Source organism: Podarcis erhardii (assembly GCF_964252035.2).
Source record: "Podarcis erhardii genome assembly, chromosome: 13".
NCBI lineage: Eukaryota > Metazoa > Chordata > Lepidosauria > Squamata > Lacertidae > Podarcis > Podarcis erhardii.
The window spans coordinates 43,382,265-43,400,527 of record NC_138502.1 but is presented as its reverse complement, the minus strand read 5'-3'; the positions used below and the strand labels follow the sequence as shown (position 1 = coordinate 43,400,527).

The 18,263-nt window shown below is 46.3% G+C and overlaps 1 protein-coding gene across 1 annotated transcript; it reads left to right on the top strand.

The window, feature by feature from the left end:
* Positions 1-1,738: 1,738 nt before the first annotated feature.
* PSME3 (proteasome activator subunit 3) lies at positions 1,739-17,598 on the top strand. The gene is made up of 11 exons (XM_081838243.1): positions 1,739-1,959; positions 7,992-8,024; positions 8,318-8,380; positions 8,635-8,739; positions 9,751-9,799; positions 10,947-11,059; positions 13,153-13,221; positions 14,273-14,340; positions 14,480-14,534; positions 14,907-14,993; positions 16,093-17,598. The coding sequence occupies exons 1-11, from the start codon at positions 1,918-1,920 to the stop codon at positions 16,171-16,173; spliced, it is 765 nt and encodes a 254-aa protein (XP_081694369.1). The 5' UTR covers positions 1,739-1,917; the 3' UTR covers positions 16,174-17,598.
* Positions 17,599-18,263: the final 665 nt, after the last annotated feature.

Sequence of the window (18,263 nt, the reverse complement as noted above, 5' to 3'; positions counted from 1 at the left end):
TAAAATAGATTGTATGCCTTTCCATTACGATGCCCATCTAATGTCCCAACTCGGGGGAAATATATTTTAAGATCACTGAATGCAAGCTGTGGTTACATTTAGCAACCAGGGTAGCTGATCATGTATCAATACAAAACGCTGTGGTGGAAATTACGGTAACCACCCACACTTTTTGCCGGTGGCCATTTGGGTTTCCTAACCAAGCCAGTACAAGTGCACAGGAGAACATGTGCAGAGGGCGAACGAGATGCTCAAGGGTCTGGAAACCCAGCCTTAGGAGGAACAATTGAAGGAGCTGGGTATGTTTATCCTTAATAAGAGGAGACTGAGAGGAGATGGGATAGCGCTCTCCAAATATCTCAAGGGCTGTCCCATGGAGGATGGAGGAAGCTCGTTTTCTCCTCCTCTGGAGGGCAGGACTCGAACCAAGGGCTTCAAGCTCCAAGAAGGGAGATTCCGACTAAACATCAGGAAGAACTTTCTGGCAGTAAGAGCAGTTAAACAGTGGAAGACTCCCACAAGAGGTGGTGGACTCTCTTTCATTGGAGGTTTTTAAGCAAAGGTTAGGCGGCCATCATTCATGGATGCTCTAGCTGAATTCCTGCATTGGGATGGTGGGCTGGACTATATGACCCTCGGGGTCTCGACCAACTCTGCATTTGTAGGAGACATCACCTTGGCAACAAAGGTCCGTATAGTCAAAGCTATGGTTTTCCCAGTAGTAATGTATGGAAGTGAGAGCTGGACCATAAAGAAGGCTGATCGCCGAAGAATTGATGCTTTTGAATTATGGTGCTGGAGGAGACTCTGGAGAGTCCCATGGACTGCAAGAAGATCAAACCTCTCCATTCTTCACGAAATCAGCCCTGAGTGCTCAATGGAAGGACAGATCCTGAAGCTGAGGCTCCAATCCTTTGGCCACCTCATGGGAAGAGAAGACTCCCTGGAAAAGACCCTGATGTTGGGAAAGACTGAGGGCACAAGGAGAAGGGGATGACAGAGGACAAGATGGCTGGACAGTGTTCTCGAAGCTACCAGCATGAGTTTGACCAAACTGTGGGAGGCAGTGGAAGACAGGAGTGCCTGGCGTGCTCTGGTCCATGGGGTCACGAAGAGTCGGACACGACTAAACAACAAAAAATCAGGTGGACGCATTTTTAAAAAATATATACTGTATTATTTTTTACTGCATTCATTACAGGGAATCAGGCAGAGGGCCTTCTTGGTAGTGGCGCCCGCCCTGTGGAACGCCCTCCCATCAGATGTCAAGGAAATAATCTGACTTTTAGAAGACATCTTAAGGCAGCCCTGTTTAGGGAAGTTTTATTCTGTTTTTAATGTTCGGTTGAAAGCTGCCCAGAGTGGCTGGAGAAACCCAGCTAGATGGGTGGGGTAGAAATAATAATAATAATAATAATAATAAATTTTAATATATTATTTAGTATAATATATATAATAGTATAATATATATTTAGTATAATATTAATAATAATAAGTAATATTTTAATATATATATTAAAATATTACTTCTTCTTATTATTATTAGCTTTTAATCACGCCGGAACCATTTGTCGCGGGATCAGTTTCACTTGCGCGCTCATTCCCGTTTCTTAGTAACTCCCGTCAGGCCGCCCGGAAGCTGCTTGTCCAGCTCGTGCGCCAATTGCCCCGGATGAGGCGGGAGAGCGGAAGACAAAAGACACGAGCGGCGTGTTGCGGGGGGGGGGGGAGGAATCACGTGGGACGCAGGAGGCGCGCGCGGCGGTTGGCTAAGCGGCGTCGGCGAGGCGTTATGCCGTCATTTCCGGCCGCGGCCAAGAAGCCGGTGGTGGTTTGCTCGGGTGGCGGCGGCGGCGCGTTCGCGGAACGAAAACGAGACGGACCCGGCTAGAGGGATAGCGGTTCCCCCGCCCTGCCATGGCCTCCCTGCTCAAGGTGGATCCGGAAGTTAAGATCAAGGTACTGAGGGAAGCGGGGCCTGAGAGGGGCGGGAAGGAGGCGAGAGCGGCGAGGCTGCTTCGCGGGGCGGGCGTGCCCCGGAGCATGTGCAGAGCGCCGGCCTCCGGAAGGAGGAGGGAGGGGTTTTCCCCGGGGCGCTTCAGCCGCGGCTCCTCTCCGCTGACGGGGCGAGCGGGCCGGTTGCCATGGAGGGCTGAGGCCCTGCTGGCCCAGCGCCCGGGGGACGGGGGGGGGGTCTGTCCCGGGCCCGCCAGACCCCGCTTAGCCCAGACACAACGGGCCTGGCTCACCACCTCGCCATTGAACGAGGGAGGCGGTAGGAACCCTTAGCCTGAAGATTTCCGGAGTGTATCCCCTGCCTCTTGGGAAGTTGGCATGATCACACGGAGTCCTATTGCACGGTTGCAAGGGATCCCGGGGGGACTCGGGGGTTGCCGGTCAGAAGGTCGGCAGTTCGAGTCCCCGCGACGGGGTGAGCTCCCGTTCCTCAGTCCCAGCTCCTGCCAACCTAGCAGTTCCAAAACACATCAAAGTGCAAGTAGATAAATAGGTACCGCTCCGGCGGGAAGGTAAACGGCGTTTCCGTGCGCTGCTCTGGTTCGCCAGAAGCGGCTTAGTCATGCTGGCCACATGACCCGGAAGCTGTACGCCGACTCCTTTGGCCAGTAAAGCGAGATGAGCGCCGCAACCCCAGAGTCAGCCACGACTGGACCTAATGGTCAGGGGTCCCTTTACCTTTAAGGGACCGGGGGGGGGGGTCATCTAGGCCAGCCCCCCTGCAATGCAGGGATATTTTGCCCAACATGGCCTTTGAACCCACGACCTTGGGATTAAGAGTGGTTGGGGAAACCCAGGCAGATGGACGGGTATAAATAAATTATTATTACTTGTTGGGTCTCTGAACCGTAATAAAGATTGATGATGTTATCAAATTATTATTACAGTGGTACCTCTGGTTACATACTTAATTTGTTTCGGAGGTCCGTTCTTAACCTGAAACTGTTCTTAACCTGAAGCACCACTTTAACTAATGGATCTCCCGCTGCTGCCGCACCGCCGGAGCACCATTTCTGTTCTTATCCTGAAGCAAAGTTCTTAACCCGAGTTACTATTTCTGGGTTAGCGGAGTCTGTTACCTGAAGCGTATGTAACCTGAAGCGTCTGTAACCCGAGGTACCACTGTATTAATATTAGAGTCGTGTTCTACCGATGGTGCGTCTTTTGTGCCCAAGCTGCTTGTCATTGGAATGACACTGCCTCTGGCCACAGGGGATGCTCTCTGCTTGACTGACAGGCCAAGGGCACCTGCCATTGCTGCATCCTGCAATGGCGGCTTCTTTAGACTGCTTGGACGTTACTGTTTTTTACCTGCCCTGCAGAGGATGGGTTTATTCAGATCAAAGTGATTTGAGGAAAAAGTCTCCATTTAAGTCAAACTTCCAAGTTTATAGTAGCTCGTATATTTTACAAACAAGCAATGCATTCTGGCTGGTAAAGCACACCTGTTTGCATCTAAATTTATTATATCGTCCAGGAACGTGCTATACACCTCCGATCATTCACCCAATATGACTTTTGCCCTGGCTAGATTTTATCAGCCTAGAAGAGTAATTGCCAAATTAAGGAGTTCTGTGTGAAGTTAAGGAATGATAAGCAAGGCTATGTTTTGGAAGCTCAGTACTGTACTCAGAACTGTGAGTTGGCATGTAGCAGCCCGTCAGAATAGATAGAAATTAGATGGCCGTGCCACTTGACAGCATGCTTATTCAACATTTGAACAATAATATATACAAATATATATACAGTGCATGACTTATTGTGCAATATTTATAATGTTTTTCATGTATAATAATAGAAAATCAGGCTTTAGCTCAGATTAGTTTGATAGAGCTTACTAGATCCAGTTTCATGGGCATTTTTAATGGTTATGTTCCACTTAGATTTCATTTGAACCCCAGCTATTTTTAACAGTTTTTTAAAAGAAAATATTTTTTTTAAAAAAAAATTAAGAGCCATTTCTTGTCCTGAATCGAGAGCCTGTCAATTTTCTCTATTTTCTCTTTTACCCAGCCTTAAAGTTAAGTTTCAGACTGGTAGCATGTAGGAAATAGTGCAGGCTCCGTTGCATTTTATATATGTATTACTATTCACCTGTCAATTTTCTGTTGCGGTAATGGACTTTTTTGCACAAAATTTCTTCTAGTTTAAAGTGCAGACTTTCTTATAATAGGTCTGGATCTTGTGTGGTCCTTTTTTGCTTCTTTGTGTTTGGGAGAGCTTCCCATTTTAAAAATGAGTTTGCCCATTCACCTAGATAGCTGTTAAATTGTTTACTGCTTATTTTATTTAATGCATTTATACCTTGGTCTTCAGCTGACAATAAATCTTCCAGAGTAACTTGCAAAGATCAGGGGGGGAAACAGCCCTTGCCTGCCGGCTTTCAACTTAAACACAACACAAGATTGGGAGGGTGAAGGTAAAAAAGCAAACTCTTGCACTAGTTCTTAATTATAAAGCTCAACAGCTTTTAATTCAACAGATCATGGAGCTGCGTCTAAACATAATGGAGTAACTGCTGCTTCCTCCCCCTCTGTCATCAGTGATGGCAGTTGGTAGTTAGAGCAGGATGGTGCTGAGGCAAAGCTGCGGCCAAGCATCCTTTTTTGGGGGGAGAGGTATCAAGAGTGCTGCCCCCTCTTCTTCTGGTGGCCTCAAGGATGGCAGCTGGCTATTGAAAACAGTGCTTTCCAGGAAGAGGGCACCTGTACTGAGTATTTGGAGGTGTGTCTGTTTTGATTTCTGATCCTGCAAGTGATCATCATGCTCTGATCTCCTACATTGGATTGAAGTAAAAAGCCATCCATGCGAGGGGGCAGGGATGGGAAATCTGTCTTTCCCTGGACCCTCTTTAGTCCCTTTGCCCCCCGCCCTCCCACCCCCCGGTATACTCTTAATATTTGAAATCAAGATAGTGTTGTGTATTATTTTTAAAAAGCAGGAGATGAAACAGTAGAAAATGAAGAAGCAAAACTGTTTCTCCCCTAGTCTTCACTTGATCTCTGTTATCACTAACAAGTCATGGGCAAAAAAGAGTGTGGTAGAGTAGGAACATCTCTGCTAGACCTTATATTCTTGCACAAAAGTAGTTGGGGGATTTCTGCTGGCTGCTACTACCATCCCAGCCTACCTGAGCCAAGGGTGGCACACTTCCCTCTGCTGCCAGGGAATATTTGCATCAGCAGAGGAAAGTATGGTTGCCACATCCCTTGAGCTGTTTCAGAGGAAGGAGCCTCAAATCCTTTTCCTAAAGAGGATGAAGAGTGACAAGTATGAGGGGAAGAGTTGTCCTGTTTAAGCAGACTCCTGAGAGGTCATTAGTACAGTAGTACCTCGGGTTACATACGCTTCAGGTTACATACGCTTCAGGTTACAGACTCCGCTAACCCAGAAATAGTGCTTCAGGTTAAGAACTTTGCTTCCGGATGAGAACAGAAATGGTGCTCCGGCAGCGCGGCCGCAGCAGGAGGCCCCATTAGCTAAAGTGGTGCTTCAGGTTAAGAACAGTTTCAGGTTAAGAACGGACCTCTGGCACAAATTAAGTACTTAACCCGAGGTACCACTGTAGGAGGGTTTTAGAATTGTGAGGAGGGAGAAAGGGGGAGCAACTCTTGCCCCATTCATCTCCTTCTAGCAAATAATCTATCCGTTTCACAGATTTTTTTAATTTCTCATTATCATAAAAACCCAAATACAAAGATCTTCAACCATAGAACGGTAAAACATCAAAGTAATCGTGAAACTAGCAAGAGTCAGCAGTAAAATCTTTACACCCAGTACAGTGTTAAAACAGGATGCCTAACTTGCCCCAAAGCCGCCTTGAGTAAAAACACGTTCTTAACTTGTCCACAGAAGAAAGACACGTGATGGGGAACAGTGAGTGCTGCAAAATTGGTGGCTCCAAGTAATCCCGAGAGCGAGGGCTGCTTTCTGTCTAAGTAACAGACCAGGTGGAAATATGATGCAAGCCTTGCTATGCAAATATATGACTTTGCAACCCACATGTAGGAGGCAAAGTATTGCTTCTTGTGATGCATTATGTGCTCTTCTTAGTAAAAGGGATTTATATTCTTTGGAGAAAAAACAAAACTGTGCTACAGCCTTGAGGCTGAATCTATCCAGTGGGCAGAAGGACCACTTTGAGGCAGTGGTGGTGGTTGCTTTTAAATCATATTTGGTGTGCCATAGGGGAGGCCTAGATCCAAGGAAAGCATGTGTGTGGAGGAAAAATAATGTTGACTGACCCATATGCTAGCATAAAAAAGTACAGTAGACTGCTATAATTTGGAGGCTGTTTTGAAGGGAACATAGGAGATGGCCCACCTCATCTCAGTAACTTCTTATACTGACACATCAGCAGATCTAATGGTTGAACAGAGGTAGGGCTGAGCTTTGTCTGGTTTTCAACATTGTGATATATCACCAGCTAAACATCACAATACAGTAGTACCTCAGTTCTCAAATGTCTCCGTTGACGAACATTTCAGAACTTGGAACTTCTAAAACCCGGAAGTAAATGCTTCCATTTTCGAACACGCCTCGGAAGCATAGCTGTCAACTTTTCCCTTTTCTTGCGAGGAATCCTATTCGGAATAAGGGAATTTCCCTTTAAAAAAGGGGGAAGTTGACAGCTATGCTCGGAAGTTCAACGGCTGCCACACCTCGGTTTGCAGACCGCGCCTCGGTTTTCGAATGTTTTGGAACTCGAACTGTCTTCCGGAACAGATTATGTTCAAGAACCGAGGTACCGCTGCATACCGATATATCACGATGTTTGAAATAAGGATGAAACAATGTAGGGTAATGTCCTGGCAACTGCCACTACTTAAGGTTGCAGAACTGACACATTTTTACTTGATTTTAACATATCGTTACACCTGTACAGAGCAACAGGGGTGGCAGGAAACATGAGAGAAGAAAGCCTCACAGTTTTCCCCACGTCACAATTTTTTACATAGCTCACGGACCAATCATGATATATCGCAGTGTCAAATGTTAAGAAACCATTACCGCAGGGTGGGCTTCAATGATGGACGATTTATCGGCACCAGAGGAATATGTGTAGAAGAGAGCTTCAGTACTGGCATAGCTTAATGGAGCCATCTTTGCAAGAATTAGCTATGTCAGTTGTTCAGGCATGAGACATATTCTGTAGGTGCTGCGTATGTACAACTCAGATAAAAACAAGGAAGGATGGAGAAGGCAGGTAATTTTAGCCACTGGCTGGAGATGGCAAGGCTATGTTCTCTTGTGGATAGTCTTGGGGGGGCTGCATGTGAGGCATGGCATGCTGAAAGAGGGAAAGACCGAAGGCATAGGCATATCCCGTTCAAACAAATCCAGGCACGCCATCTAGCTGTGACAAGGACCAATGCTCTGACTTAGTATGACCAGCTTCATCTGTTTATATGCAGATGGGCCAAAAACACCCGCTTGGGAACTTGTCGCTCTGGCCTTAGCCAGCTTAGCTGTTAGCAGCAATACTGTGCTGAGTTTGAAAAAGGAGCTAAAGAATGGGTTGGTGCAGGATAGGAAAAGAGATTGTGGATTCTCTAGTGGCAGCACCAAACTTCTAGATGGCCAGGAAGTAAAGATTTTTCCAACCCCGTAATCCCTCTGCGGTTGTTAGCCAGAATCAGCGGGGTCTGTAAAAAAAAACTTGGAACACGGCTAAATGATTTCAGAAAAATGCTTTCCGGTGGCACATAACTTTTTGTGCCCTGGGTTGTTGATTCTAAGCAAATTCTGGACCCCTGAGGCCCACAGTGGGTTTGATCCCCATAGGGCTACCTGCATAAGCCTGCATTGCAAGGGTTTGGACTAGATGACCCTCGGACATCATTTCCAGCTCTACAGTTCTTTGATTCTATGAGAATATTGTGCTACTGTACAGAACACAGCTCTGTGTATGCTTGGGTCACTCTGTTTTACCCAGTTTGGACTCTGTTCTAAACTGCTTCTTTTCCCTCCTGCAGGTAGACTCTTTCAGGGAGCGGATCACAGGCGAAGTAAGTGTCGCAATTCCTTCCCGCCACCTGCCCTTAATGCTTAAGGGTCTGGATGTTTTTGTTGCTGGAACCCCTTTGATGACTCTTAAGAGAACTTCAGCTAGTCAGTTAGAGAGCTTGTCTGTAGCTCTGTTCTGGCCTCTGCAGTATCCAAGGCTCATAGCTTTTGCCTTTGGAAGTGGTTCTACTGGTTCACACAGAGGGTTCATTTGGGGTTAATTTCTGATCTGCCCATTTGCAGATAATCTCAGTATTAATTGATGCATCACAGCTGGCTTTTCTTTGTCCTTTAGGCTGAGGATCTGGTGGCAAGTTTTTTCCCAAAGAAGCTTTTAGAACTCGATGTGTTCCTTAAGGTAAGAGTTGCAAGCCCATTGCCTCTCACCTGGTTTTTCTTGTCCAGTGAGTAGCTTCTGACTATAGCTGACTTTATTATTATTATTATTATTATTATTATTATTATTATTATTATTATTTTCGGCCCTATACCTAGGGGGTCTCAGGGCGGTTCACAGAATACGGGTTTGGTGTTGGATTCAAGTTTGGTTGGTTCTGTTTGGGAATGTGTTAAGCAATTTAACATTATGCTTCGGCTATTGTCCTTTCCTAGGATCCTATTCTGAACATTCACGATCTCACCCAAATCCACTCAGATATGAACCTTCCTGTTCCAGACCCAATCCTGCTCACAAACAGTCATGATGGACTGGATGGGGTAAGGCGCTTCACTTTACCTGGGTTTAATATTTGAGATGTTGATCAAAACTGCATAATGCTCACATTTACTGACAAGGTCTGGACAGAGAGATACCGTATTTTTTGCACCATAACACTCACTTTTTTCCTCCTAGAAAGTAAGGGGAAATGTCTGTGCGTGTTATGGAGCGAATGCCTGCGGGTGGCGGGGGGGATCTGCTGCAGTCGTGAGCAGAGGATCCATGGTTCCCCTTCCTTCCCTCCTCTGTGGTTACAAAGCATGGATCCACATGGATCCTCAGGATTTTTGCATTGGGCTACTCCAAACTTACTGTCAGATCACATGTCTGTGGCCACAGCATGAACCACAAAAATCATACATCCACTATTTCGTTTAGAATATTTTTTTTTCTTGTTTTCCTCCTCTAAAAACTACGTGCGTGTTATGGTCTGGTGCGTGTTATAGAGCGAAAAATACGGTAGTTGCTTGTGTCGGCACCCCTGTCTTCCTCTCCATATTCTGTGTATGCAGAATAGAATTTCCTACCCTTATGGCATGAGTTAACCTCCTATAGAACAATCAAAGAAAGTCATGCAGCTGGCAAATTTCTCAAAAGTCGAAGTTTTATTTATAAATCATTGGAATTTCAAGACAATGTAGGGACTTGTGTTTCATTTTCGCTTGTTTGACTGAGGTGGCAAGTCATGAACGTGATTCTTACATGTTCAATTAAACTCTTATTTAATTAGTTAAGGATGCAAATGGTATATACTTACACCAAATACACCTATTATTTTCTCTTCCTCTTTGCCTTCTTTGGGTCCTTTCCTTTTCCATACTCTCCTTTTGTAATTTCCTCTACCTATTTCTCTTTTCCTATAGTTTTAGTTATTTGGATAAACACGCTTCTTTAGATTTTACTTTGTATATGATTTGATACAATACAATTCCCCCCCTGTAAATAATTTTGTACATATTTGCTTGCTTTCTGTAAAAAAATAATAATAATGTCCTCTTTGTTTTTTTTAGCCCAATATGAAGAAGAGAAAGCTGGAAGACTGTGATGAGACCTTCCAGGGTGAGTTCCTAAACTTCTGCTGCTAAATTCATGGCATCTGATTGCTGTCAATGCTATTTGGGAGCTTGTGTTTGTCTTACGAAACTTGTCCGATTAAGTGAACACTCTGAGCGTATGGGGTTGGGAAAATCCAGAAACCTTAAACTTTCATATTGGTGCCAAGGAATTGAAGTATTAATTCATTGATGTAATTGTGGCCTGAACCTTGGCCATAAATTTGTCCAAGATGCAGCTGCTCAGTACACAGTTGACTCCTAGGAATTTGAAATGATCCCTTGAAATACTCCAGCTTTTCGCTACTTTACTGCAGGATGGCTGGATCCTTATGTTGTTTGAATATTACAGTGGTACCTTTGGTTCTTAAAATTAACCCATTCCGGAAGTCTATTCCAAAACCAAAGCATTCCAAAACTGAGGCACACTTTCCTATAGAAGCCGTGGAGCCTGCATTCGCTCCATAAGACGCACACACATTTCCCCTTACAGTGGTGCCTTGCAAGACGAACGCCTCGCAAGACGAAAAACTCGCTAGACGAAAGGGTTTTCAGTTTTTCAAGGTGCTTCGCAAGACGAATTCCCCTATGGGCTTGCTTCGCAAGACGAAAACGTCTTGCGGGTTTGCTTTCTTTTTCGTAAAACTGTTAATACCCGGGGAATCCGCGCTCCGCAAGACGAAAAAATCGCAAGACGAAGTGACTCATGGAACGAATTATTTTCGTCTTGTGAGGCACCACTGTACTTTTTAGGAGGGGAAAAGTGCGTCTTATAGAGCAAAAAATACGGTATTTAAAACGGTTGCTTAGAAGTAGGAATAGACTGATCCAGAGTGGGTAACACTCTGCCTGCATAAAACCCCACAGGTATCCCGGAACATAGGAAGCTGCCTTACACTGAGCCAGACCATTGGTCCATCTGGCTCAATATGGCCTACACTGACTGGCAGCAGCTCTCCAGGGTTTCAGACAGGCATCTCTCCCAGCCCTACCTGGAGAGGCCAGGGGTTCAACCTGGGAACTTCTGCTTGCAAAGCTGTTGCTCTACCACTGCGCTTATGGCCCTTCCTGACCTGCTGAGCGGCAATCACATGCATGCGCACCCATGCTCACACTCCATGGAATAAGTGGCAAATCTTTTCTCGTGGCACCAGGTACCAAAGTCTTTGTCATGCCTAATGGGATGCTGAAGAGCAACCAGCAGCTGGTGGACATCATTGAGAAGGTGAAACCCGAGATCCGGCTGCTCATTGAGAAATGCAACACGGTGAGTGCTGGGCTGCCTTTTCCTTCCTCTTTGGGCTCGGACGCTTTACAGATCAGTTTCCTGTGGTGGTGCTCTGAACAGAAGGGATAAAATCAAACATGCTTTTTTTCAGTTAGCTCCTCAGAGAGAATGAGGTGGTCAATTGTGCATATCAGCAAGGATGTGGGGTCACAGATCCAGCCTCTGCTTGCATGTTACTGTGGCAAACCTTTATGAAGTTTGCTTAGTTCTTGCTGAGGTGCCTAGACTTCAGATGACAAACTGGTGCCTTGTGTGACTGAATCCTTCTCTAATTCCCCCCAGTGTGGTGTAGTGGTTAAGAGCGTTGGACTCGTAATCTGGTGAACCGGGTTCGCGTCTCTGCTCCTCCACATGCAGCTGCTGGGTGACCTTGGGCTAGTCACACTTCTCTGAAGTCTCTCAGCTTTACTCACCTCACAGAGTGTTTGTTGTGGGGGAGGAAGGGAAAGGAAATTGTTAGCCGCTTTGAGACTCCTTAAGGGGAGTGAAAGGCGGGATAACAAGTCCATACTCTTCTTCTTCATACCAGCATTTATTTTTATTTTATGATTTAAAAGCATTTCATAGACCACTTTTTTCTTTCTTTAAAAAAAACCTAAATAGTATTCAAAAACACTGTAAAAACAGTGAACAGCATTATAACAAATGAAAAGCAGAAATAACAGGGTAAGATCTTATGCATCAAGGAAAGACCATGCAGAAAGATATATCTTTGCGTGGCCTGGATAGCTCAGTTGATTAGAGATTGGGGCTGATAACGCGAAGGTTGCAGGTTCGATCTTCATATGGCACAGCCTTGCTGGGGGTTAGCCTAGATGATCCTCAGGATCCCTTCCAACTCTTCTGCTTTATGATTCTAAGACGTCTGAATCAATTCATAGACCATGCTTTACATATGATAAAAGGAAGTGCATTCCACCGTGCAGGGGAAATGGCAGAAAGTGCCCTTTTTCAGGTTGCTGTCCTGAGATAGTCTGCAGAATGTGATGCCACTTCAAATTCCCCCCTAGAGCTAGGTGATCTTACAGGTCTATGCAGGGGCAGGCTGTCTTTCAGGTAACCTGGTCCTAAGTTGTTTAGCGGTTCTATATGTTGGTACAGTGGTGCCCCACAAGACAAATGCCTCGCAAGACGGAAAACCCGCTAGATGAAAGGGTTTTCCGTTTTGGAGGTGCTTCGCAAAACGAATTTCCTATGGGCTTGCTTCGCAAGACGAAAATGTCTTGTGAGTTCCTGCGGGGTTTTTTTCCTCCGCCCCCCCTTTTTCTAAGCCGCTTATCAGCTGATCCGCTAAGCCGCTTATCAGCTGATCCGCTAAGCCGCTTAACAGCTGATCCGCTAAGCCGCTTATCAGCTGATCCGCTAAGCCGCTTAACAGCTGATCCGCTAAGCCGCTTATCAGCTGATCCGCTAAGCCGCTTATCAGCTGATCTGCTAAGCCCCTAAGCCGCTAATAGCGCTAATCCGCTAATCTGCTAATGGGCTTGCTTCACAAGACGAAAAAACCGCAAGACGAAGAGACTCGCGGAACAGATTCTTTTCGTCTTGCGAGGCACCACTGTAACAAGATTTTGGACGTGGTCTGTTAGACAAATGGAGCCAGTGCAGTTCCATTAGCCCAGGTGTAATATGTACACATTGAGGTGTTCCACTCAGCAATTTAGCCACAGCCTTCTTGGCCATGGAAATCTAGCATATCGGGGAGAAAGTTAGCTTAGAACTCTCTCTGTCTCTGTGATCTGTTGGTTTTCTGTGCATGGGAATGTTTCGTTTGTATGGAGGAGCGTTCAGTCATGTGACAACACCCCCTTCTGTGGTCTGAAGAGGTGCCCCTAGGTTTGGGTTTACCATCTTGGTGAAAATGGGCCAGTGTTGGCTTTGAATGCAGGAGACTAGATTTCAAATCCTTTGGTTTGGTTTTGGAGTTTTAATTGTTCTGCAGCAAATCCCTCTGTTTGTCTCAGCCTGAACTGCCTGACACAGATGCTGCATGTAAAACAGTCTGCCAGCTGTTTTCAAAGTATACAGCAAAGCAGTGGCACCTCTTTAATATGACACATTCTGCCCTGCAGGTCAAAATGTGGGTGCAGCTGCTGATTCCCAGGATAGAGGACGGCAACAACTTTGGCGTTTCTATTCAGGTAGGTCAGCAGTTGGGGGGCGGGGGGCAGAATCCTGAGGAACTGTCCCTTTCTGGGGTGGCGAGCACAATCAGAATTTCAGGAACCAAAATGCTTTTTCTGAGCAGGAGCAGTCACCATTAAGAAAAAGCGGTGAGAAAAGGGCAATATATATTTGGACTGCCTCTGCATCAAGCCACTTTTCTTCTCTTAAATTCTCAGCATCCTTAACCTAGCTCAAGGTTGTCATCTGAACTAGCCATACGTTTAGCAGTCACAGTCAGACCACCATTTGAAAAATAAGACTTTAGAGCCATCTTACCCCAAAATGGCAACTAGACCACGGGTAGGCAAACTAAGGCTCGGGGGCCGGATCTGGCCCAATCGCCTTCTAAATCCGGCCCACGGACGGTACAGGAATCAGCGTGTTTTTACATGAGTAGAATGTGTCCTTTTACCGTGGTACCTCAGGTTAAGAACTTAATTCGTTCCAGAGGTCCCTTCTTAACCTGAAACTATTCTTAACCTGAAGCACCACTTTAGCTAATGGGGCCTCCAGCTGCCGTCGGAGCACGATTTCTGTTCTCATCCTGAAGCACAGTTCTTAACCCGAGGTACTATTTCTGGGTTAGCGGAGTCTGTAACCTGAAGCGTATGTAACCCAAGGTACCACTGTATTAAAAATGCATCTCTGGGTTATTTGTGGGGCATAGGAATTCGTTCATTTTTTTTTTCTTTTCAAAATATAGTCCGGCCCCCCACAAGGTCTGAGGGACAGTGGACCGGCCCCCTGCTGGAAAAGTTTGCTAACCCCTGAACTAGACATTTCCGTTTTGGTGACTGTAACCTTGGTTTAGGGAGTCGTTTGAGTATATATATCTGAGTTTCTAACACTGCATTTTGGCCAAGGCTGATTGGGTGGCTCTTTCTGCCTTGCTGGGGCTCAGGCCTCCAGTTCATGGCAGAGACTCATCAACATGACCTGTTAAGATATTGGTTGGATACGTCCAGGTATGAGTGCACCTGAAAATTCTCTCAAATGTTTCTTTGTTTGCTCCTCCTGCCTTTGCAGGAAGAGACTGTGGCGGAGCTCCGAACTGTGGAGAGTGAAGCAGCTTCATATTTGGACCAGATCTCTAGGTGGGTGCCTTTTCACGGCTTCGTGCAGAGTGCCTTCAGAGGCCGGCTTTTGTTCCAGAGGGGTCTGTCCCTCTCTAGTGTATGCTGTTTGGGCACCCCCTTGCCAACTGCTGAACCAACTCTCTTGCTTCCATTTCAGATACTACATCACACGGGCAAAGCTGGTTTCTAAAATAGCTAAATATCCCCATGTGGTAAGTGCAAGTATTAAGGTGATAGCTGAGTTTCACGTTACGAACTTTTAATAATAGCATTAGAGAAGTGGCTAAAAGGCTTCCTGACTGGAATATTGTTGTCATGAGGGTCTGCTTCGAATTAAATTCTAGAGCACGTCGGTCTCTGCTTCTGTTTCTGTGGGTTTTGCATAGGCCTGTTGTCTCTTCCGACCAGTTCTTGATTGTCAACATCCTTTTGGGTTGGGGTTGGAGTCTAGGTATACTGATGGTAGTGACTGAGAAGACCCCGAGAAAATGGCAGCTTTGCAGGTGACTCTCGGCTGGGAGATGGAATGAGACAGCAAGCCCACTTAGTGCAAAGCAATTCTGGCTAAATAACTGTCTCTGTAGGAGGATTACCGTCGCACGGTGACTGAGATGGATGAGAAGGAATACATCAGCCTGCGACTCATCATTTCGGAGCTCAGAAATCAATATGTAAGTCCAGTCTTGAAGACGATTCATAACACCTCCCTGTGCACAAGCCCTATTAAGGTGCTTGAGGGTGGGGGGCAGGGGCCAGTTTTGTAGAGGGCTGGTCTCTCAACCAGTCATTAATTGCCGAGGCCTCTTAGACTAGATGGGACGCAGGTGGCGCTGTGGGTTAAACCACAGAGCCTAGAACTTGCCGATCAGAAGGTCGGCAGTTCAAATCCCCATGACGGGGTGAGCTTCTGTTGCTCGGTCCCTGCTCCTGCCAACCTAGCAGTTCAAAAGCACATCAAAGTGCAAGTAGATAAATACCGTATTTTTCACTCCATAGGACACACCTAGTTTTTAGAGGAGGAAAACAAGAAAAAAATATTCTGAATCAAATGTTGTATAAACTACTGTATTTAATAAACAACCGGTATATCAGAATAATTTTACAACCATGTAAAGTGAACAGCAGTCAACAATGGCATTAAGAACCATCATCACTGTCATTAACAAATGAAGAGAGACTTCAATTTGAGTACTCTTCTAGTCTTCTGTGAACCCCAAGAACTCATCACTGCTAGAGTCAGAATTTATGAAGCTCATTTGCTCATAATCACTGACATCACTTTCTTCGCTATCTTCATGTAAAATACCATCTTCGTTTCCATCCAAAGCATTGCTAATGCCACATTTTTTTCCTCTCAGTCCTCTTCCTCCCCTCTCTCAGTGAACAGCCTGCCCGCTGCTCGCAAACATTCCCTTTACTTGAATTACAGTCAAGAAACAGCTGAGCAGAGCCTCTCTATCTTTAAAGAGCTACGCCGAGCGAGCGTGTCTGTGGCTCTTGCTGGCTTTTCTTGTTTTCCTCCTCTAAAAACTAGGTGCATCTTATGGTCAGGTGCGTCTTATAGAGTGAAAAATACGGTAATTGCCGAGGCCTCTTAGGGTAGATGGGCCCCTTCTTCCTGGAGTATGTGGGGTGGCATCACTTGTCTAGGCAATAGCGAGCTCTGCCCCTTTTTTGCCTGGGGGGTGTGTGTGTGTGCAAAAAAATCGTTTGCAAGCCAGATCCTCCCTGAGCCAAGAAGAAACCAACCCCTGTCTCCTCTCCCGCCAGGTGACTCTCCACGACATGATCCTAAAGAACATTGAGAAGATCAAGCGACCCCGGAGCAGCAACGCCGAGACCCTCTACTGAGCTGTCGACAATCTGAACTCATGAACTGTTCAGTAGGCTCAAGGCAGCCCTTTTGCCTCAGTTTATGTGACTATCAAGATGGGGAATCTGGCTGGAAACAGTCCTCACCACACTTTTAGTTAAAAAAAAAAATCTAAAGAAACTCTCCTAGCTCTTTCTGGTTGGTTTTTATTTGGGTCTCGGGATTTGCCCCCCACCCACCCCCATCTCTTGACACCCAAAAGGTATGGGGCAGAGCTTCTCTTCCTGCGTGGGTGGGAACAGGATAGCGGCCAACCTGCTCCAGGCAACCATCCCTGTGCCAGCAGTCCTGAATGACCCTGTTCTGTAGCAGCCGGGCGGAACGCTTCCCTTCTAGGTAGTGTATCTTTGAACTGGTCGAGAGCAGCGTCAAGTTCTGCTGGACCAGTTCAGTTTTCCCATTGAAAAATGCATTTGGGGGAATCGAGTGCCCTTTTCATCTCACATGGCTGTCCATGCCCACTGTCCAATCATGCAGATTCTGATGCCACTGTGTTGAGTTTTTCCTTCCTGCCCCCCCTCCCCCCTTGATTCGTTGTTCTGAATCTACTGTAATCTATTCCAGATTACGTACTGCACTTAAGCAGCTCTCCTCTCGATACAGCACTCCTTTTGCCTGGCAAGTAAACCCAGTGGAACCCTTGAGTGCAGTGGGCGTTCTCTGGATTTCGGGCTGGGGCAGCGCTGCATAGACCGTTGGCCCTGCAGAATCGGCTTGCCTAATACTGGCACGGCCAAGCGAGTGCCGAAGGACTGGAGAATTTCCCCGTCTTCGTTCTTCTCCTCTCCCACCCGAATATAACAAGCCTAGCGGTTGTTCCTGGAGGGGCCCTTTCTGACCTTCAAGAAACCCCAGGAAAGCGTGTCTAGGTTTTGGCCCTTTGCTGCGTGAACGAATCCCGCTGGGATTCTTTGGTTTTGCTCTTTTCTAGTCTTCAAGCGAGCAGGTAGGGGGCACCAACTAATAGGAGTGCTTCAGTTTCCCTTGAGATCTACTCTTAGTCTTTATATTCCTCTTGTGCCGTAGTATTGTGAGTGGTGTTAGATATGTAAAAACAGTGGCAGCGTGAATGCCGTTTATCGGCCCCTCTCCCTTCCCTTGGTTGCTGTTTTTATTTTTAAAGAAATCTCTGCCAGCCTCCTAAGAGCACAGGAAGCTCACCTTCCCTGTGCCCTTTGCAGATGCCTTTGTTATTGTCATTTGTAGCTGGGCAAACCTTAGTCTTCCCTGGGGGGCAGACTCTTGTGACAGCTGCCGTTGTAGCTGCATCCCGAGAGTAGTCCTCTCCTGCGTTTCTTTGTATCGGCTGCTTTGTTGGATTGTTCATATTTCCTTGCCACATTGAACGTATGTACAACTTTTACTATGTTGACAAATTAAAAGTAATAGGTACTTTGAATTCATCCTCGGCAGTCACCGTGTGTACGAGCAACCGGGGTCTCTGCGTGATGCTCAGTTGGTCTTCTGCCCCATCTGGCCTCCCCCTGTTTGGACTTTGTTCGGTAGCAGCAATCTGTTATGATGCTGAGTTGAAATTGAATATTCACTCTCATGTTCTCCTCTAGAAATATGGGATATTGGTGGCCTAAGGGGCATTGGTTAAGGCCCCAGCTTCTGCTCCTGTCAGTATTAATACTTAGTACTACATCACCAAGTTTATCTTTGCTGCTCCTGGCGCTGAAATCTGCTCATTGTGGCGTTCTGCTTAGGGCACCTATTGTAGCATCAACCCGTGGTCCAACTGGCTTCAAGGCTGAACTAACATTAACTAGCTCAAGGTGAGTTGTGGGTTGATCTCTGTACTTGACTTTTGCCTAAAGTGAGCTGAGCAAAGTGACAGATACGCTACGGCTGTTGCCGAGCTGTGCATCTCTGAATTGCCTGTCAGATTCTGTGGAAAGCAGTGTGTCTCCATAATATCAATCCCTTCAGTTGTTGCCCGTTCGCCCAGAGGGTTCGAATCATGCCTTTTTGGGCGCTTGCTCTGCCCCTGCAGCTTGAGAGCTGACGTCCTGCTCAGATCTCTGGGAGCCAGAGTTCTAGGCCGTGAATTGGTGTATTCACCCTG